This window comes from Palaemon carinicauda, chromosome 26 (assembly GCF_036898095.1).
Source record: "Palaemon carinicauda isolate YSFRI2023 chromosome 26, ASM3689809v2, whole genome shotgun sequence".
Lineage (NCBI taxonomy): Eukaryota > Metazoa > Arthropoda > Malacostraca > Decapoda > Palaemonidae > Palaemon > Palaemon carinicauda.
The window spans coordinates 82,569,731-82,591,405 of NC_090750.1; the positions used below are offsets into that span (position 1 = coordinate 82,569,731).

A 21,675-nucleotide genomic window follows, 5' to 3' on the forward strand; every position below is an offset into this window, starting at 1 on the left:
TACTTGGACGACTGGCTTCTCAGAGCCTCGTCCAGTCATCGCTGTCTGCAGGATCTTCATTGGACATTGGATCTGACCAAGGAATTGGGACTTTTGGTCAACCTAGAAAAGTCCCAGCTGATTCCATCCCAAACTATACTGTATTTAGGGATGGAGATTCGCAGTCCAGTTTTTCGGGCTTTTCCGTCTGCCACCCGAATAGAGCAAGCCCTGCTCAAAGTCCAACTAATGTTGAAGAGAGAACGGTGCTCAGTCAGGAATTGGATGAGTCTAGTAGGAACTCTATCATCCCTGGAGCAGTTTGTCTCGCTAGGAAGACTACACCTTCGACCTCTCCAGTTCCATCTAGCCTTTCACTAGAAGAAGGACAAGACGTTAGAGACGGTCTCAGTCCCGGTCTCCGAACCAGTAAAGGCATGCCTGAATTGGTGGAACGACAATATCAGTCTGAGAGAGGGACTTTCCCTAGCAGTTCAGAACCCAAACCACGTACTATTCTCAGACGCGTCGGATTTGGGTTGGGGTGCGACCTTGGACGGTCGGGAATGCTCAGGTCTGTGGACCTCAAGTCAGAGGAGCATGCACATCAACGGCAAGGAGCTTTTGGCAGTCCACTTGGCCTTGATGAAATTCGAGAGTTTCCTTCGAAACAAAGTGGTAGAGATCAACTCCGACAATACCACAGCCTTGGCGTACATCTCCAAGCAAGGAGGCACCCACTCCCTCACGCTGTACGAGATCGCAAGGGACCTGCTCATTTGGTCAAGAGATCGAGGCATCTCCCTGTTAACGAGGTTTATCCAGGGCGACTTGAACGTCTTAGCAGACTGTCTCAGTCGGAGGGGTCAGGTAATTCCTACGGAATGGACCCTCCACAAGGACGTGTGCAAGAGTCTTTGGGCGACTTGGGGTCAACCCACCATAGACCTCTTTGCCACCTCGATGACGAAGAGACTTCCAATCTATTGCTCTCCAGTCCCAGACCCAGCAGCAATACACATAGACACATTTCTCCTAGATTGGTCTCATCTGGACTTATATGCATTCCCACCATTCAAGATTGTCAACAAGGTACTGCAGAAGTTCGCCTCTCACGAAGGGACAAGGTTGACGTTGGTTGCTCCCCTCTGGCCCGCGAGAGAGTGGTTCACCGAGGTACTTCGATGGCTGGTAGACTTTCCAAGAAGTCTTCCTCTAAGGGTAGATCTGTTACGTCAGCCCCACGTAAAGAATGTACACCAAAACCTCCCCGCTCTTCGTCTGACTGCCTTCAGACTATCGAAAGACTCTCAAGAGCTCGAGGCTTTTCGAAGGAGGCAGCCAGTGCGATTGCAAGAGCGAGGAGAGCTTCTACCATTAGAGTATACCAGTCGAAGTGGGAAGTCTTTCGAGACTGGTGCAAGTCAGCATCTGTGTCCTCGTCCAGTACCTCTAGCCCAAATCGCTGATTTTCTTTTACATCTGAGAAAGGTTCGCTCCCTTTCAGCTCCCACGATCAAGGGCTACAGGAGCATGTTGGCTTCGGTCTTTTGGCATAGAGGCTTAGATCTTTCCAACAATAAAGATCTCCAAGATCTCCTTAAGTCTTTCGAGACCTCTAAGGAACGTCGTTTGGCAACTCCTGGATGGAACTTAGACGTGGTCCTAAGGTTCCTCATGTCAGACAGGTTTGAGCCATTACATTCAGCCTCCCTGAAGGATCTCACTCTCAAGACACTTTTCCTAGTGTGCTTGGCTTCGGCAAAAAGAGTCAGTGAACTTCATGCCTTCAGTAAGAACATCGGCTTTTCTACAGAAAAAGCCACTTGTTCTCTTCAACTTGGTTTCCTGGCCAAAAATGAACTGCCTTCTCGTCCTTGGCCTAAATCTTTTGATATTCCTTGCTTATCAGAGATCGTAGGCAACGAACTGGAAAGAGTATTATGTCCTGTTAGAGCTCTTAAGTTCTATTTAGCTCGTACTAAGTCATTACGAGGTAAATCTGAGGCATTATGGTGCTCAGCTAAGAAACCATCATTGCCTATGTCAAAGAATGCTTTGTCATATTTTATCAGATTTTTAATACGAGAAGCTCATTCTCACTTGAATGAGAAAGACCGATGTTTGCTTAAGGTTAAGACGCACGAAGTTAGAGCTATAGCAACCTCCGTGGCCTTCAAGCAAAATAGATCTCTGCAAAGTATCATGGACGCGACTTTTTGGAGAAGCAAGTCAGTGTTCGCGTCATTTTACTTAAAAGATGTCCAGACTCTTTACGAGGACTGCTACACACTGGGTCCATTCGTTGCAGCGAGTGTAGTAGTGGGTGAGGGTTCTACCACTACACTTCCCTAATTTCAATATCCTTTTTAATCTGTCTCTTGAAATGTTTTTAATATTGTTTTTTGGGTTGTTCGGAAGGCTAAGAAGCCTTTCGCATCCTGGTTGATTTGGCGGGTGGTCAAAGTCATTTCTTGAGAGCGCCCAGATTAGGGGTTTGATGAGGTCCTGTTTGTATGGGTTGCAGCCCTTGATACTTCAGCTCCTGGGAGTCTTTCAGCATCCTAAGAGGATCGCTGGGCTTCGTGAGGAAGACAGACTTACAAGGCAGAGTGATCGTCTAAGTCAACTTCCTTACCAGGTACCTATATATTTGGGTTTTGTTATATTGATAACTGTCAAAAACTCTAAGCATATACGCTGTAAACTTAATTAACTCTGGTCTCTACCCACCGCCTTGGGTGTGAATCAGCTATTATATATTCACCGGCTAAGTTAAATATTTAAAAATGATATTTTAATTATAAAATAAATTTTTGAATATACTTACCCGGTGAATATATAAATTAAAGGCCCTCCCTTCCTCCCCAATAGAGACGCAGCGGGACGAAAAGAATTGAGGCTTGTTTACATGCATGTGTGGTATCTGGCCGATAGTTGGCGCTGGTGGGCACACCCGCAACCTTCATAGCGATCGCTCGCGAGTTTTTGTGTGTTTTTCTGTCGAGCCGCTGGAGCAGCAGCTATTATATATTCACCGGGTAAGTATATTCAAAAATTTATTTTATAATTAAAATATCATTTTTTACTTTTCCCTGGTCCTTAGGCGGTTATGCTCTTGGGGCTGAGCGGCCGCCCTTGTGACTTGCTCAAGGGGCTGAGCGGTTGCAAGGCTAGACCATGGTACTAGCGACTATGCTCTCGGGGCTGAGCGGTCGCTTCTGTAGCTACGCTCAAGGGGCTGAGCCCTCTCTCGTTCGCGAGGGAGGCCGCACTAAGGACTCCTCTTCGTGTTTAATCTCTTGTAGGCTGGCAAAGAAACACGAACAACGATAGGTCTCTTTAATAAGAGGTTACTATACAAATTGACGGCTAAACAGAGACTAACAATATTTGTTACATACATACAGAAGAAAGGTATTTACAAAACTCTCACTTGTTTATTTACATTAGACACCAATTACCATTACAATATAATTTCAGAACAACCCATTACATAACTAGTAAACAAAATAAATACAGACATTTGGAGGTATATCACACACCTCCCCCTAAGACGTCTAGGGTAATATATAACTCCTAGCGTCTGAAGATCCTTCTTATTCATATGTATTTTTGTTCCATTTTACTTGTAGACGATCAGGTTCTTTCTTATGCCGCAAACTACGACGTGGAGCTGGTGTAGGCGAAACTGGTTGTTCAATAACCTCAGCAGTAGAATTATCTTGCGACCTCTCCCCATCCTTTGGTTTATTGGGAGTGTTAGTTGCATCAAGGCTTGATCCATATATTGGTAGAAAAGGTCGATGTGGTCTCAGGAACTTCCGGTTTCTCCACAGAATACGTCCACTGCCCAACTTTATAAGATAATCTCGCCTGGATCCAATGCCAACAACAACACCTGGACGATTCCAAAGTTTTGTGTTGTGATCTTGAACATCAACATAACTACCCATTTTCAAATGAGAAAGGGGTCTGGCAATACTGTCGTACCGTTGCTTCGCCTGACTTCGCAAATACTCTGCCTTAACATCACATTCCTCTGCCTTCCTTTGCCACTCTTTGGCAAATGAGCGACGATGTGTTGGAATAAAAGACCTGAGGGGATGACCAAATAAAACTTGGGCTGGTGATCTGCCATCAGCACGAGGTGTGTTCCTAAGCTCTAACATTCCACGGGCGAATTCATCTGCATCCAGATTCCCATTCTTAGTAGTTGTCATTATCAGCTTCTTGATAATTTTCACAGATGCTTCTGCATGTCCATTTGCCTTCGGATTATATGGCGAAGTAATGCGATGTTCTACTCCCCAACGAGATAAAAAACGTCTCAAAGCTGATGCAGCAAACTGTGGTCCTCCATCAGTCTTCAACAACACAGGAACACCAGTATCTGAAAATATAGCCCTCAATGATTGGATTAGATTAGCAGCAGAGGCTATACCCTGACAGGAAGATATACAAGGCCACCCAGACAACCTATCAACATAAACAAGATAAGTTCGACCCATGGCATGAAAATAATCTGCAGATACAGATTCAAAAACTCTACTTGGTTGATCTTCTTCTTGCCATAAAGGTTCGTTCCTTTGATTTGGTAGAAGAGAACGGCATTTGATACAAGAAGAAACTATATTCTCAATATCTCTGTCAATTTTAGGCCAATAAACAGTTTGCCGCGCCCTCCTTTTAGTGCGGTCAATTCCCTGATGACCATCATGAAGACATTCAAGGGTTTCACGTCGAAGTCTCCTGGGTATAAGAAGTCTTGCTCCATAAACAATTAGGTCATCATCTACAGCAAGCATATCACGTATATTCCAGAAAGGTCTGAGTTCTACTTCCAAATTATGGCAGTGTTCAGGAAAACCTTTCATTATAATCTCCCGAAGAGAATTGTATTCTGCATCCTGTTCAGCAGCAGCACGTATCTTTTCCAGTGTTTTGTCCTTCAGAGGTGTTAGAAGTACGCCATCTTCATGCATGTCGAGGGCATTCACCATTGCAACATGCAAAGGATCAGTGGATCCATCGTCTTTCAAACAATTTTTTTCTGTAGGATCCTGAACTGGTGCACGTGATAAAGCATCCGGAATACAATGAGCACTTCCTTTCTGCCAGTGAACAGTAAAACTAAAATTACTTAGTTTCTCTCTCATGCGTTGAAGTCTTGGGTTTTCAATTTCACCAAGTGATTTACTGTTAAGAATTGGTATCAATGGTCTATGATCTATCACAACATCAAAATGAGGTAATCCAGCCAAGTAAGTATGACATTTCTTTATTGACCATAATACGGCTGTCATTTCCAGCTCTATTACAGAATATCTTGTTTCAACATCTGAAAGGAATCTTGAGCCACATTGCGTTAGTTTCCAGTCCGTTCCATGCTTTTGAAGTAAAGCAAACCCAAGACCATGCAGTCGTGACGCATCTGTCTGCAACATGGTTGGCAAAGTTGCATCAAAATGTGCAAGTACAGGGGGTGCAGTAAGTGCTTCCTTCACTCTCTTAAATGACAAATCATGTTGTGCAGTCCAACACCATTCATTACGCTGCTTCAGTAAATCTCTGAGTGGTTGTGCTTCACGTGCAATCGCTGAAGAAAAACTTCCAAGCTGATTCACAAGTCCCATAAAAGATCGAAGATCTGTTATATTTTGTGGCACAGGAAAGTCTGCAATAGCCATTACTTTGCGAGAATCAACTGTGTAGCCATGACTTGAGATTTTATATCCACAAAAATCAACAACACGTTTTGCAAAGCAAATTTTCTGATCATTAAGAGTTATCCCATATTCATCACATCTTTGCAAGATAGAAATAATATGGGCTAGGTGATCCTTATACGAATAATCATACGCAAGAATATCATCAACTATCTTCACAGTTTGTGGTATATCACCAAGAGCTTGGTCTCCTCTTCGATTGTATTCATCTCCTGAAGAAATAAGTCCCATTACTGCTCTCTTGAATTTATAGCGACCCCATGGGGTGATAAAACATGTGAGATCCTGGTCTTCTTCTGCAATTTTGATTTGGAAATATCCCATTTTTGCATCTAGCGTAGAGAACCACATTGCTCCGGTGCTTATCGAAGCTACTGCATCATGTGGTGATCGTACAGGATAAGTGGGTCTACATACATACCTATTAAGCTTAGTGAGATCAACACACAATCTTACTCCATTTGGCTTTTTAGCAACAGGCACTATAGGATGACACCATTCTGTTGGATGCTCAACCTTACAGATAACATCCTTCTCCAAAAGTTCATCAAGCTGATCCTTTTTTTCAATATTAAACTTACCCGATAATCATGTAGCTGTCAACTCCGTTGCCCGACAGAATTCTATGGAGGGATACGCCAGCTATCACAATACTAGAAGGGGGTGTATTTACCAGCGCCACCTGTGGCCAGGTACTCAAGTACTTCTTGTTGACACCTCCTCAATTATTCCTCTGTCGTGCTTCCGGCAAGACGTTCTGGGATACGCTTATGTTCTTGGAGTATTTTCACGACTTTGGTGAAGTATTTCTCTTTGATTTCGGCTGTCGCTTTACTGGAAACTTCTATATTAGCTTAGTTAGCTTTTGGAATTAATTTGATTAATTATGGTGACGAGAGAGTATGAACTCTCGTTCACCTTTCAATGGCCGACCCTTCCCTTAGACAGAAGTGTTGGTGTCTAAGAGAGTATAGACTCTCTTTCTTAATTTTGCTTAACAAAAGTTATAGATTTATTTTATATCTCTCCGCCTCTTATAGGCCTCTTCGATTAACTTCCTTTTATTATAAACTCATTAAAATTAATTTTTATATTTGTTTATATTCGACCTTCCTAATAGTAGGCGGTCTTTTACCGAAGTTAATAAACTTTGAGCCCGTCATTTCGGTTTTACCTGTTAACATATTATGCTATTTCCGCCACAGAGTTTGAAAGATTTTCTTTGACAGTCTCGTACTGTTTTCAAAGTTGAACTAACGTTTTGTTTTGTCTCTGCAGTTGTTGACGTTCAGAACGTTCAACTTGCACTCTATCGTTACGATAGAGAAAGAATGTTCACGGTTTCACGTTGCAGTAAGAGTAACCGTGTCTAGCGTTTTGTTCATTCTTTCTTAACTTAATGGTTTTGATCCTAATAAAGGAACTTTTCAGTTTTTTCCTTTAACAATAATATGTTTTAACGATATATATGATTGGGCTCTTCTCTCAGGTTCTAAGTCAAGAGAGAGAGAGAGAGAGAGAGATAGAGACGGAGGGAGAAAGAGGATAAACGTTTCATTCAAGCCTGCCAGACGTACGAGTAACGTCGTTATCGTTTTTGCTCTTCTCCCTAGTCTCTTTAGGGGAAGAAACTAAACGTTTCTAGAGTGATCTAGTGTTTAGTCTCTTTCCAACCACTGAATTATCTTTCATTAGATTTTTCTGTTACTTTGTAATTCTGTTTTCGCAATTACTAACTTTGAGAAAGGATAGAATTGCGTATTTCAGGTACAAACCACTTAAAGTTTCGAGTTCAGTGAAATAAGTGCAAACAGAAATCAAAGTGATAAGTGATTAGTGCGTGAGGGTACTTTTGTGCGCGCCAGTCGTCCTCCCAGTCCGGGACCTCTTGCAAGCTCCCAAGCCCAGGGGAGAAGCAATGTCGAAGGGCATAAGGGTTCAGCAGGCCTTGATCGGCGCACAGAAGTATTCTCGGTGGTTGTGGGCGTGTCTTACCGAGACCGTCACTCCCACCCGCAGACGATTGAGCCCTTATTTTGCTCGTCTGCAGAAGAGATTAGGGGAGAAAATAAAGGCAGAGTAACGCTGGTCTCAGGTCTCAAGACCTCTTAAACGTTAAGTCCAGACCTATGCCAGACGTACGAAGTTAAAGTTCACAACCCGAATGCAGTCATTGGGTTAGCTCTGACTCTCCTCAGTCATCAGTTGATTACACTCCGCCTAAGAGGAGTAAGGTTCTGCCACAACAGATCTCTGCTGTTAAGGCTTTACCTCAGCAGAACTTAGTGTCTGCCGACTCCAAGTTAACTCTACTGCAGTCCATACAGTCACAACTTTCGGTCTTGATGCGTGAGTGTCGGGCTGAGAGTGTTGCGCCTCCGCCTCCGCCTACACTCCCCCCCGCCTATGATCGCTCCGCCTGATCACAGTACCACGTACCACCTGCCAGGCGTACGATGTTGTGAACTCTACTACAGTCCATGCAAGCACAGCTTTCGGACTTGATGCGTGAGTGTCGGGCTGAGAGTGTTGCTCCTCCGCCTCCGCCTACACTCCCTCCACCTACACTCGCTCCGCCTGATCACAGTACCATCTGCCAGGCGTACGATGTTGTGGACTCTACTACAGTCCATGCAAGCACAGCTTTCGGACTTGATGCGTGAGTGTCGGGCTGAGAGTGTTGCTCCTCCGCCTCCGCCTACACTCCCTCCACCTACACTCGCTCCGCCTGATCGCAGTACCACCTGCCAGCAGTTCCACCTGCCAGGCGTACGATGTTGAGCCACGTGCTGAGTTTGCTGTTCCCTGTGGTGTTCAGCCTCCGCCTTCCTTAAGGCAACCTTTACATTGGGATCAGGAGGATTATACCTCTCTTCCTCCGCCTCCACTTGCTGCTCCACCAGTGATGCAACACTCGGTTGAGGTACAACAACCTCTCCCGTCCATGAGTCAGTCTCCTCAGCTCTTGCTGCAGCGAGCTCAACCCTCCACAAGGCAAGCACCACAACACCTTAGCCTTGCGCCTCAGGAGCCTCAGCTTGCGAGACATTTACCTTGTTCTGCGCAGCCTCTTCCTCATCGCGCTCCGCTCACACCACAGGAACTGGAACTTGCTACTCCGCTTCCGCCAACCGCTCAGCAAGCGCAACCCTTGGGTTCAACCACTCATGCTAGGAGTCAGCCTCCTCCACCCATGCGCCTTCCTTCTGCTTGTCTTTTATTCAGCCTTTGCAGACTGAGCCTCAGGTGTTCCCTCATCGGAGTCTTGAAGAGGAAACCACAACTATTGTTGTTCCAGCTCGTTCTGACTCTGCTGTTCAGCATACCTTTCCTCCATTTGCATACCATGGTTTAAACCCCATGCAAGCATGCATAAAGCACTCTAGCACTGGTCATGGAATTTCTGAGAAATGTTAAACGCCATGCACACGCTCTGCTTTCCTTACAGCAGGCTCTGCTTACAGCAGGCTCTGCTTACTACATGCTCAGCATTCAGCATGCTCTGCATTCAGCATGCTCTGCATACAACATGCTCTGCATACAGCATGCTCTGCATTCAGCATGCTCTGCATACAACATGCTCTACATACAGCATGCTCTGCATACAGCATACTCTGCATACATCATGCTCTGCATACCTTACCGCATGCTTCTCAACACATCTTGGGTTGTTGCCAACTCACTAGACTGTCAAGCAGTTTCATAACGTTGCCTTCTAGTCTGCTGCTTTTGCACCAGTGAACCCTCACTCAGAGAACTTAGCTTTTCTAGGATAAGGTCCCTGTAGATGAGAAAGTTCTTTTCTCCCTCCTTCTGATATTCCCTTGAGGACTCTGTCATTTGGAGGGAGCCTTTAGCTGCATAACCTCTTATGGACTTTTATTTAAGCATAACATGCTTACAGGGAAGGTAATGGTTCCACTTCAGCCGCTAATCCCGTCTGTTACCACACCTGCTCCCATAGACCTTGAGCTGTGTTGCATGACATGCAGTCCAAGCTTAGTCCTTGTTAGAGGATTTTTTGTTTACGGAGTCAATGTGTCACGGGGAAGACGTTCAACAACCAACAGAAGGGACTTGTTGTGACGCAGTGCGGCAACCTCAGCAACCCGTTAAGGAGTTGTCTGTACGACCCAGACAGTCTAGACAGATTCGGGTTGTCACTGTACTTCCTCGCTTGCCCATGATTGACAGTTTACAGACTGTGCAGCAGTATCATGATCTTGTGTCCGGCTCCGTCAGACGACTGGCTTTTAAGAGCTCCCACAAGTCGTCGCTGTCTGGAGATTTTCAAATGGACTATGGATCTGACCAAGGAACTGGGCCTCCTGGTCAATTTTGAGGAGTCTCAGCTCGTTCCATCCCAGACCATTGTCTCCTTGGGTATGGATCTTCAGAGTCGAGCTTTTCGGACTTGTCCGTCGGCCCCAAGGATCTTCCAAGCCCTAGAATGCATCCAGAGCATGCTGAGAAGGAACCGATGCTTAGTCAGGCAGTGGATGAGTCTAACAGGGACACTTTCATCGCTGGCCCTGTTCATCGAGTTAGGGAGACTCCACCTCCGCCCCCTTCAGTATCATCTAGCTGCTCACTGGATAAAGGACATGACGCTAGAGACGGGCTCAGTTCCTGTTTCCGAAGAGATGAGGTCTACTCTAACGTGGTGGAAGAACAGCATTCTTCTCAAGGAAGGTCTACCATTGGCTGTTCAGACCCCCGACCACCGTCTCTTCTCGGACGCATCGGGCACGGGCTGGGGTGCGACACTGGACGGACAGGAATGCTCGGGAACATGGAATCAGGAGCAAAGGACACTTCACATCTATTGCAAGGAGTTGTTGGCAGTTCATCTGGCCTTGATAAACTTCAAGTCCCTCCAGCTTAACAAGGTGGTGGAGGTGAACTCCGACTACACCACAGCCTTGGCTTTCATCTCCAAGCAGGGAGGGACTCATTCGAGGAAGTTGTTCGAGATCGCAAGGGACCTCCTCATTTGGTCAAAGATCGAAAGCTCACGCTGGTAACGAGGCTCATTCAGGGCGATATGAATGTCATGGCAGATCGCCTCAGCCGGAAGGGTCAGGTCTTCCCCACAGAGTGGACCCTTCACAAGAATGTTTGCAGCAGACTTTGGGCCCTGTGGGGTCAGCCAACCATAGATCTATTCGCTACCTCGATGACCAAGAGGCTCCTCTTGTATTGTTCTCCGATTCCAGACCCAGCAGCAGTTCGCGTGGATGCCTTTCTGCTGGATTGGTCCCATCTCAACCTGTATGCATTCCCGCCGTTCAAGATTGTCAACAGGGTACTTCAGAAGTTCGCCTCTCACATAGGGACACGGCTGACGTTGGTTGCTCCCCTCTGGCCCGCGAGAGAATGGTTCACCGAGGTACTGTAATGGCTGGTCGACGTTCCCAGGACTCTTCCTCCTAGAGTGGACCTTCTGCGTCAACCTCACGTAAAGAAGGTACACCCAAACCTCCACGCTCTTCGTCTGACTGCCTTCAGACTATCGAAAGACTCTCAAGAGCTAGAGGCTTTTCGAAGGAGGCAGCCAGAGCGATTGCCAGAGCAAGGACGACATCCACTCTCAGAGTCTATCAGTCTTAATGGGAAGTCTTCCGAAGCTGGTGCAAGGCCAATGCAGTTTCCTCAACCAGTACCACTGTAACCCAGATTGCTGACTTCCTGTTACATCTAAGGAACGTAAGATCCCTATCAGCTCCTACGATCAAGGGTTACAGAAGAATGTTGGCAGCGGTTTTCCGCCACAGAGGCTTGGATCTTTCCTCCAACAAAGATCTACAGGACCTCCTTAGGTCTTTTGAGACCTCAAAGGAACGTCGGTTGTCCACTCCAGGCTGGAATCTAGACGTGGTCCTAAGGTTCCTAATGTCATCAGGATTTGAACCGCTCCAATCAGCCTCTTTTAAGGACCTCACATTAAAAACTCTTTTCCTCGTGTGCTTAGCAACAGGTAAAAGAGTAAGTGAGATCCACGCCTTCAGCAGGAACATAGGTTTCACATCTGAAACGGCTACATGTTCCTTGCAGCTCGGTTTTTTGGCTAAAAACGAGCTTCCTTCCCGTCCTTGGCCTAAGTCGTTCGAGATCCCAAGCCTGTCCAACATGGTGGGGAATGAACTGGAGAGAGTACTTTGCCCAGTTAGAGCTCTTAAGTACTATCTAAGAAGGTCAAAACCATTACGAGGACAATCAGAAGCCTTATGATGTGCTATCAAGAAGCCTTCTCTACCAATGTCTAAGAACTCAGTTTCTTACTACATCAGGCTTCTGATTAGAGAAGCAAATTCTCATCTGAAGGAAGAAGACCTTGCTTTGCTGAAGGTAAGGACACATGAAGTGAGAACTGTGGCTACTTCAGTGGCCTTCAAACAGAACCGTTCTCTGCAGAGTGTTATGGATGCAACCTATTGGAGAAGCAAGTCAGTGTTCGCATCATTCTATCTCAAAGATGTCCAGTCTCTTTACGAGTACTGCTACACCCTGGGTCCATTCGTAGCAACGAATGCAGTAGTAGGCGAGGGCTCAGCCACTACATTCCCATAATCCCATAACTTTTTAACCTTTCTCTTGAATACTTTTTATGGGTTGTACGGTCGGCCAAGAAGCCTTCCACATCCTTGTTGATTTGGCGGGTGGTCAATTCTTTCTTGAGAAGCGCCAAGGTTAAAGGTTGTGATGAGGTCCTTTAGTATGGGTTGCAGCCCTGTATACTTTAGCACCTTTGAGTTGATTCAGCCTCCCAAGAGGAACGCTGCGCTCAGTAAGGAAGACGATCTTATTAAAGGCAGAGTAACGGTTCAAGTCGACTTCCTTACCAGGTACTTATTATTTCATTGTTATTGTGGATAACTGATTATATGAAATACGGGATACTTAGCTATCCTTTAGTCTTGTACACTGGTTTTTCACCCACCCCCCTGGGTGTGAATCAGCTACATGATTATCGGGTAAGTTTAATATTGAAAAATGTTATTTTTATTAATAAAATAAATTTTTGAATATACTTACCCGATAATCATGATTTAATCGACCCTCCCTTCCTCCCCATAGAGAACCAGTGGACCGAGGAATAATTGAGGAGGTGTCAACAAGAAGTACTTGAGTCTGTGGCCGCTGGTAAATACACCCCCTTCTAGTATTGTGATAGCTGGCGTATCCCTCCATAGAATTCTGTCGGGCAACGGAGTTGACAGCTACATGATTATCGGGTAAGTATATTCAAAAATTTATTTTATTAATAAAAATAACATATTTCAGACCTCCAGCTGTATGGTATAGTGCGCGGGGCTGTCACAGCAAATGGTCTTGCATTTTCGGACAACTTTATATGCATAGGACCTCCATGCATCTCCCTCAATATTTTTGTGGCACCAAATACCCGAGGAAATGCGGATACCAAAGCTGCAGCATGCTCTGCCCTTTCTTCTTCAGTTGGATCACGTTCATAAGGCCACCTTGGAAGTGCAACAGGAGAATGAACTTCCCTACAAGTAGAGTCTTCGTTCTCTTTGTAGTCCTTTAAGCGCTTTTCTTCATCTGGATTTACAGACAATCGTACGGGAAGAGAATTAATTTGAGCAGGAAAATCCTCCGGTAGAATTCCTAAAGCAATAGAATCAAACCAGCTCAATAAAGCTCCCTTTACCTCTTTAACCACAGTTATTTCAGCTTTAGTTTGTCGATCACCAAGCGAAAGGTGTGAAGTGAAAGCTCCTACACAATTAAGGGTCTGGTAACCAGCAGAACAAAGCTTTCCAATTTTAGAAGGTTCGAGCATATAGGGATATATGCCAAGAGATCTCGCTACATTGAGCCCCATGACTGTAGCTTCTGCTCCCGAATCCGGTGTCCATAGTATAGACGAGTTCCCTGCAGGATGAGTAATGTGAATCTGAACTTTCGGGGTTGCTTGAGAAATGGCACTGCTAACATACACATCACTTACGATCCTATGTACATCCCTGTTAAGTTTACTACCAGTTGATTTTAGCTTTGAATCTTTACTCTTTTTCAGCAAAGAAGAAGTTTCCTTCCCTGTTGACCTACAAACAGCAGCAAAATGTCCAATCTTTCCGCATTGGGAACACTTTTTGTCCCTTGCCTTACAAACATTCATGTCAGAATGTCTATCTCTCCCACATCTGAAGCATCTTTCCTTTTTATATAAACTGTTGGGTGCTTTCTTGTAGTCCCTTTTGTACCGTGAAACTTTTGATATATTGTCTGGGATCATTCCTCGTATTGTAGCGCTATTCTCATTAGCACTCTCAGAAGCTCGACAAATATCTACAGCCTTCTGCAGATTCAGGTCCTTCTCTTCTAGCATACGTTTTAGAGCTTGTTCATCACGAGTGCCAACAACAATACGGTCTCTCAATCTATTGTCCATACACGATGAACAAAAATCGCAGAATGCTGCAATTTCCCGGATACCACAAAGGAAATCGTCGAAACTCTCACCAGTTTCTTGTTTTCTGAGGTAAAATTCTCTCCTGTCGACGATTACATTCCGTTGACCTCGTAAGTGACTTTCCATGGCATTAAGTATTGTTTCAAGATCTGCATCAGCCTGAAAAGAGAGCCCATATCGCAATGTTCGTGTCCAGTCTTCATCTAAAACAGAAGCAAGAACCGACCTTTGCTCGCAGGCGTTAATGATTTAATTCCAGTCAGCATTGCATAACCTTCAAATTTATGCCGCCAAGCATCGAACTCCTTCAAAGAGACTGACGATGACAGGTGAGGTGCAGGTGTGGCACTATGAGGAATTTTATACCGGCACTGTGCATCATTTTGCGAAATTTCAGCAACTCCACTTCATTGACGATTTTCGTTAACATTTCCATTTTGAACACTCATCATAGTTTCTAACATCATAGCTAAACGTTCTTCCCTCTTCTGAGCCATATCCGCTTGCTTCGCCAGCAGCTCCGTCAATTGTTCTAGTTGCCCTTCCATCGTGTCAATCAAATCTTAAATTCTGAATCACTTCTGACTACGATCATTTCACCAGTAGAACAGACCCTACTCACTGCGCCATGTTTAATCTCTTGTAGGCTGGCAAAGAAACACGAACAACGATAGGTCTCTTTAATAAGAGGTTACTATACAAATTGACGGCTAAACAGAGACTAACAATATTTGTTACATACATACAGAAGAAAGGTATTTACAAAACTCTCACTTGTTTATTTACATTAGACACCAATTACCATTACAATATAATTTCAGAACAACCCATTACATAACTAGTAAACAAAATAAATACAGACATTTGGAGGTATATCACACACTTCGGAGGATTGCTCCTTTTGTCTCTTCTACGAAGTGTTCCCTCCCGTTCGCATGAAAGGACACTCACAGAGATTCCTCTTCGGAGGATTGTTCCTGTTTACGTCAGCTGATCTCACGGCCTTTTGGGGCTCCATCACCAGTCTCTTCTACGAAGTGCTCACCTCTCTCGTTCGCGAGAGAGGCCACTCATAGAGACTCCTCTTCGGAGGATTGTTCCTGTTGTCAACAACTTGCTGTTCAGTCACTAGCACTTCGGTGTTTAGTGACAGGGAAACTTCGGTTTCTCTTTTTCCCTGACCCTTCGGGGTCTCGGAGCTTTAGTTACGCAGTTCCCTCAGGCTCTCGTAACTTTAGTCACTTCTACACTTCGGTGATTAGTGACGGAGAAGCTTCGGTTTCTCGTTGCGTTGACCCTTCGGGGTCTTGCAACTAATCCCCTCGGGGCCTCGCTACTCAGGCTACGTTAGACCCTTGGTCTCTCGACCCTCAGTGTACCTGTTGTCTGCTGTATCCGTTCCTGACTGCAGACGCGCCTTGGGCGCCCACGCCCCCGTTATCTAACGGGCTCCTCCCTTCGGGGCAGGAGAGACTTTCTCACACCTTGAGTAAGTCCCTTAAGTGCCAGGTATCCCCTGCGCGCCAACGTTCCCTTACGCGCTAGCGCTCGACTGCTGTTCCTGCTGTTGACAGTTCACCGATACTTCCACTCTGATCTCTTCACGGGCTCTCAGGATCGGCATCCGTCCACTCCGTTTCCTGGGTGACTGGCCGACCCTAGCAGACTCGAAGGCATCCCTTCTTCGTCATCGGGACAAGCTCCTTGGACTTTGCCAAGTTCTAAAGATCATGGTGGTCCTCGAGGAGTCCTCCCCGCAGCCCTCTCAGAGTCTTGAATACCTAGCCTGGTCTTAGGCTCCAATCTCCCGAAGCCTTCCCTTCAGGCAACAGGGTACCAAGGCGGAGGAAGGTTGTGAGACCTTTCCCCACACGAGAAGACCCTCCAACCCAAGGCTGTTACGTCTCTCCTCCCTGGCCTGTCTGGTTTCCACAGTCGCCTCAGGATGAGTTCTCTCCAGTGGCGACTCGGGGCGCGGGGGAGTCGGGGGCACGTCTCTCCAAACCCCGGGACCCCTAGGGGACAACCAGTACAAACGGACCCATAGGGGTGGGAAGCAGACGAGGATCTACAATAGGGAGTGATCCTTCTCATCCTTCCCCCAAATTTGATGCTGTTTTCGGACGCGTCAAAGAAAGGGGGGGGGCACGTTTTGATCCACAGGTCCTCAGGCCGGTGGTCAGAACCAGGAAGAACCTTCTCTAGACCTACTAGAGATGGAAACCGTGTTTCTGGCACTTCAGTAGCTCCACCTAGCCTGGCGGACTACTCTGTGGTTATGGGGATCAACAACACCACAGTGATGGTTTTCTGGCCCAGACAAGGAGGTACTTTTCAGTACAACCATCCCATCTTGCCGTAGAGATACCGGGATGGTCCGAGTCCCCCTCAGTCTCCTTAGCAGCTCGCTTGATTCCAGGCAAAGGAATGGGTTCGCCGACAGTCTGAGCAGTGTGACACGGACACCACATTCCGAGTGGTCTTTGGATCCTCAAGTAGCCTACAAAGTCCTGAATCGATGGGGCTCCCTCTGTGGACCGGTTCGCTACAGCACTGAGCTGCAAGCTCCCACTGTACTGCTCCCCGGTCACGGATCCCAAGGCCCTCTGGTAGGATGCCTTCCAACAACGGTGGGACACCATCGATGTGTTTGCCTCCGTAGCTTGCTCCAACTTCCCCCCGGGAGTCTATCCAGCATCTCCTCAAAGAGAGAGGATTTTCGCAACAAGTGGCGAAAAGGAGGCCTGGACAACTGCGCAAGTGTTCCGCAGTAGTCTCCCAAGCAAAAGAGCGAATTTCTGTGGCCGGTGTCGGGGAGAGGGCATCCCTCCACACGATGCCACTTCCAGCAATAGCGGAGCCCCTAGTGGGATTGCGGGATAAATGTGCCTTTCAGTTTCGACTGTGAAAGACTATCCCTCAGCCTTAGGTCTTGCCTCCAGGCTCTAGGGACAAACATTTCTCCCTCGCTGGAACTCTTCCTTCTCATACGAAGCCTTGTCCTCTCCTGCCCTCAGTCGAAGGTGAGACCTCCTCCTTGGGACGTGGTTCGAGTCCTCAAGTCTCTAAAGAGACCCCCTGACAAACCACTATCTAAGTCCCCAGATCACCACCTTTCTGGGTAGACAGTGTTCCTGCTAGCCTATCTTCAGCCAAGCGAGTCACATGGTCTCTCATACGACTTTGCCCATTCAGGGAGTTTGGGGAGGCAACATTCAGGTTCGTCTCTGAGGTTTGTTGCCGAGACTCAGAATCCGGGAGTGCCGGACCCGCTGTTCGACTCCTTCCAGGGTTCGAGTCTTCGTCCTGTAGCAGATGACCCAGACCATCTCCTACCTTGCCGGTAGGGAGTCTGAGGTGGCGTCTTCAGAGAACGGCTGCAGTTCGTCTCCAGGCTCAAGCCTCGTTCGTGGATCCTGGGTAATGAAGAGAAGGGTCTCCAGGAGTACCATCTCGGCCCGGATTCGCAGGGTGTTACACCCGGCCTTGAATCCTGTCCCTTCTCCGTCGCATCGCCCTAGAGCCCATGATGTCAGGGGCGTAGCTACGTCCCTGCCCTTCATGGAGCATCATTCAGTGACGCAAGTCCTACAAGCGGGGATGTTGAAGCATCAGACCTTCTTCTCAGCCCCTTACCTGCAAGACATGACCCACAGGAGGCTCGATACGTTTCTATCGGCCCTGTGGTGGCTTCACAACAGCTGGTCTAAACCTCAGGCTCCTTGATGGACAAGTAGCAGAAGGTTGAGGGCATTGTTACCTGGTGTTAGTCTGCATGAATGAAAAGATCTGTCTGGCCCTTATTCTTTTCTTCATCCTCTCCTCCCCTGGAGAAAGCAGCATCCTGGGTTCTCTGCACAGCTGACCTCAAACCACTGCAGGTAGACCATGCTTCCTTGTGTTCCTAGTATTAGGTGTAATACTGTCATGTCCCCATACCCTGACAAGGTGGTATTGGGAGAGTCCTAGCCTGGATTTCCTTCTGAGGGACTCCAGGGCAACTGCCTGGGACAAGTCACTTTTCACCTTCGCACACACCTTACGTAGGCCGCGGCAGTTTCACAACCGCCAGCGAGGAGCAGGGATTCCCTATTGTCCGAGTACTTGATCGCTCGAATATGGAATCCCCGGGCAAGCCAAAGCCAGTATGGCCGGGACTTACCACCCTTCCTAAGGGTTAAGTCACCCCATGTAAATAGCGTGGTTAGTATTTCAGTTACGGAACAAATGACAAATTCGTAGATAATTTGTATTTTTCCTAACTATACAAACCTTAGCTATTTACAGTTATGTGCCCGCCAGCCCTGTCCACCAAGATAAGTCCTACCTCTAAGTAAAGTGGAGTATTCTCCGGTGTGTGTGAGGGGGGAGGGGTAGCTAGCTACCCCTCCCTACTCCCCACTAACTAGCGGCGGGGTAGGAAACCCTCGTTAAAACTTTTATGGCTCGTCGTTCAGCTACGCCGAAGTAATTACCCCATGTAAATAGCTAAGGTTTGTATAGTTAGGAAAAATACAAATTATCTACGAATTTGTCATGTCATATGTATATAGTATGAAAAGTGATGGCCCAAGAACACTACCCTGAGGAACACCAGATATCACATTCCTATACTTACTATGGTGCCCATCAACAACTCTTTGCAATCTATTACTTAGAAATTCAATAATAATGCTAAGAAACGACTGATCCACTCCCAACTGTTTGTGTTTGAAAACAAGGGCCTCATGATTAACACGTTCAAAGGCAGCACTAAAATCAAGGTCAATTTTACAAACTTCCTGACAGCAATCAAAGGAATTCTGTACAGCATTAGAGATTGAAAGAAGGGCATCACATGCTCCAACGCCTTTATGAAAACCAAATTACAAACTAGGGAACAGATGATTAATATGGCGCAGTCTGCTATGATCGACTGGACTCCTTAGAAATAGGAGTATGTATTCAGCATAGCTGGAACTCGGCTGTTAAAATTTTTAACAAGGAGTTAGCAGTTACTGGCGGGTGGTAAGTAGCCACTGTATTTTAAGCCACCGGATGGCACCGTCAGCTTTCTGTTTTAGTTTTTCAAGATAAATATTTGCTGTTCATTGTGTGTGAGGGATATTTACAAAGAAGAAAGATTTTGTATTTTCCTGATAGCTGTAGTTGACCGAAAGTTGTCTGTGCAACCTGCTAATATGCACTTTCTTGTTCCATTTCAACAGCATTCCTTTTGCTGTTTATTCCCTCGCAAGTTTAAAAGAGAGTCTGTTGCTGCCGAGTGGAAGCGGAAGGGTACCTCGCTTCTTATCGGCAGTGTCTTCGCGTGTCCGGAAGGCACTAAAGATGTACAGTATCACATGGTGGTGATATCTCTTCATAGGATCACTTACCTTAGCGTGTCGTCACTGACAGCCTGAAGCCACCCAACTTTTATTCTTTGCTTGGCCCTTTCTGATCCTAGCTTGGGTGAAGATGGGCCTTGGGTGCTCATCGTTTGTATATATTGTCATTCACTGGGGCATTGACACTGTCCCTTGCCTCTGCCTTTCACGAGTGACCTTTAATAACCTTTAATCCATTGTTTGAGCCATGCGGAAGTCTAAAAGTGTGATTTTCAGTTCTTATCAAAAGTAGTTGATGATTATGTTGCAAAATATTGAAAACTGGATAGTTGTTTAACACTAAAGTTTAAGAGTATAAGTAAAATAAGGTTTATTTGTGTATATTTCTTATTTACATCTTGGAGAAATTTTATGCCTCAAACTTGAATTTCCTAATGTAATGATTTGACAGAATATTGTTGTAAAAGGAGAGAAGAGCAGAAAGTAAAAAAAGTAGAAGATATGGAAGGAGTAGGAGAAATATTAGAAGAATGCTTTTAAAAATATTCTTGAGCTTAGGCGTGGAATAAGACCTAAACCAGATGGAAATTTAAGCAGAAGAGGGTGTAATGGATGCATTTCATGCCTAATCTCAAAAGCAAAAATGTAACATAAAACTTTTATGAATGATTACAGTTATATAATGCTTTGAGTAATTGTTTTTCCATTTTCAGGACGTTTTGGAAACCAAGCGGATCATTTCCTAGGAGCTCTAGGTTTTGCTTATGGTCTTAATCGAACACTTGTTTTACCGCCTTGGGTCGAGTACAAGCCCGGGTTACCAAAATCAGTAAGTAAAAACTTATTGTGCATTATATAGTATCTAGTAGAATGCATACCATAGGCCATACCGAAAAGTAGACTTAAATAATCTTGAATTATTGTGACCAAAGTTTTATTTAACCTTTGAAATCTAAGTATGAGACTTGACCTCACATGCTCTCAATAGGAAGATTAGCGGGTTATGCTTGCCAGTTATAAAGTGTCTATCTCATCTTGTTTAAAACTTTTGTAGAAGGTTTGATTCCTATGTGATCTTTTGCCATCGCCTTACCAGGGACCCTAACCTAATGCTACACATCATCGTCATTCATATGAAGTTAACCTCTAGTATAGTTCAAAAGTTTTTGATCTTTCCTCTAAATGTGGCCTTGACTTTGACACCTCTTTACATGTTGACATGTATATTAGGGATATATGAAAAGTGTAAAATCTATCACATATGGCAAAAATACTGCTAGTGAAGAATCAGAAAGTCTCAAAAATTCTGATATAGGGCCTCGACTTGTTATTCTTTATACCACCCAAAAAGAGACTAATTGTATTATCAATCAAGCAGTGTAAGGCTTTCAAATCCCTGTAGGGTTTTATCCCAGCTGCACCTTGGTGCTGAAGGGTCTCCCAGTCCTATGCCACCTGAATTTGTAAGAAGCATGGGCAATATATTGAAAGCTCATTCAAATATGGAACAATATAAAATGCTAGGTCTAGTGTGGTCTTCAACTTATGAATATTTGACTTACAAACATTTTAAAGATAAACTAATAAAACAATATATCAGTTGATACAGTGAGCAAAATGACATTTGTAATAACCAGATACCTAGTATCTATTTCATATAAAATCTGACTACTTGTTGACTTTTTTAGCTAGAAATCATAGGCATGGGATTCATGTTAGGCCTACCTTAGGCCAAAATCTAACTAAATTCAACTTACAAACAAATCCACACCAGTTTTATTCATGTCCAAATACCATGTTCATGCCCAGTTATCCAAATTTCACAGGTACTGTCTTCCATGATAACAAGGTCCTGCAGTGTTTATGTAATAATAATTCTTCAAGGTTTTTTTTGCAAATGTAATAGCAGTAATGTACTCATTATACCTCCGCTAACAAATTTGAGAGGAGGTTATGTTTTTGCCCATTTGTCTGTTTGTCCGTTTGCTTGTTTGTGAACAACTTCCTAGCCACAGTTTTACTCATAGAGTAGTGAAACTTTCAGGGATTAATTGTTATACTGAGACGTGGAAGAGATTCAATTTTGAAAGGGGTAGGTCAAAGGTCGAAGTCAAGGTCGAGCAAAAGATCAACCAAATTAACCCTAACCTCTAGAAATAAACTGCCGTGACGGAGGTCTGCACTCTTTTGTTGTTTGCATATG

The 21,675-nt window shown here is 45.3% G+C and overlaps 1 protein-coding gene across 2 annotated transcripts in view; it reads left to right on the forward strand.

Annotated features, from left to right (window-relative positions):
• Positions 1-21,675, forward strand: part of O-fut1 (O-fucosyltransferase 1) — a 69,905-nt gene that overhangs the window by 15,643 nt on the left and 32,587 nt on the right. For both annotated transcript variants that reach the window (XM_068349825.1, XM_068349826.1), the window contains exon 2: positions 20,186-20,301. In XM_068349825.1, the coding sequence (XP_068205926.1) occupies positions 20,186-20,301 (116 nt within the window). The remainder of the gene's footprint in view (positions 1-20,185; positions 20,302-21,675) is intronic.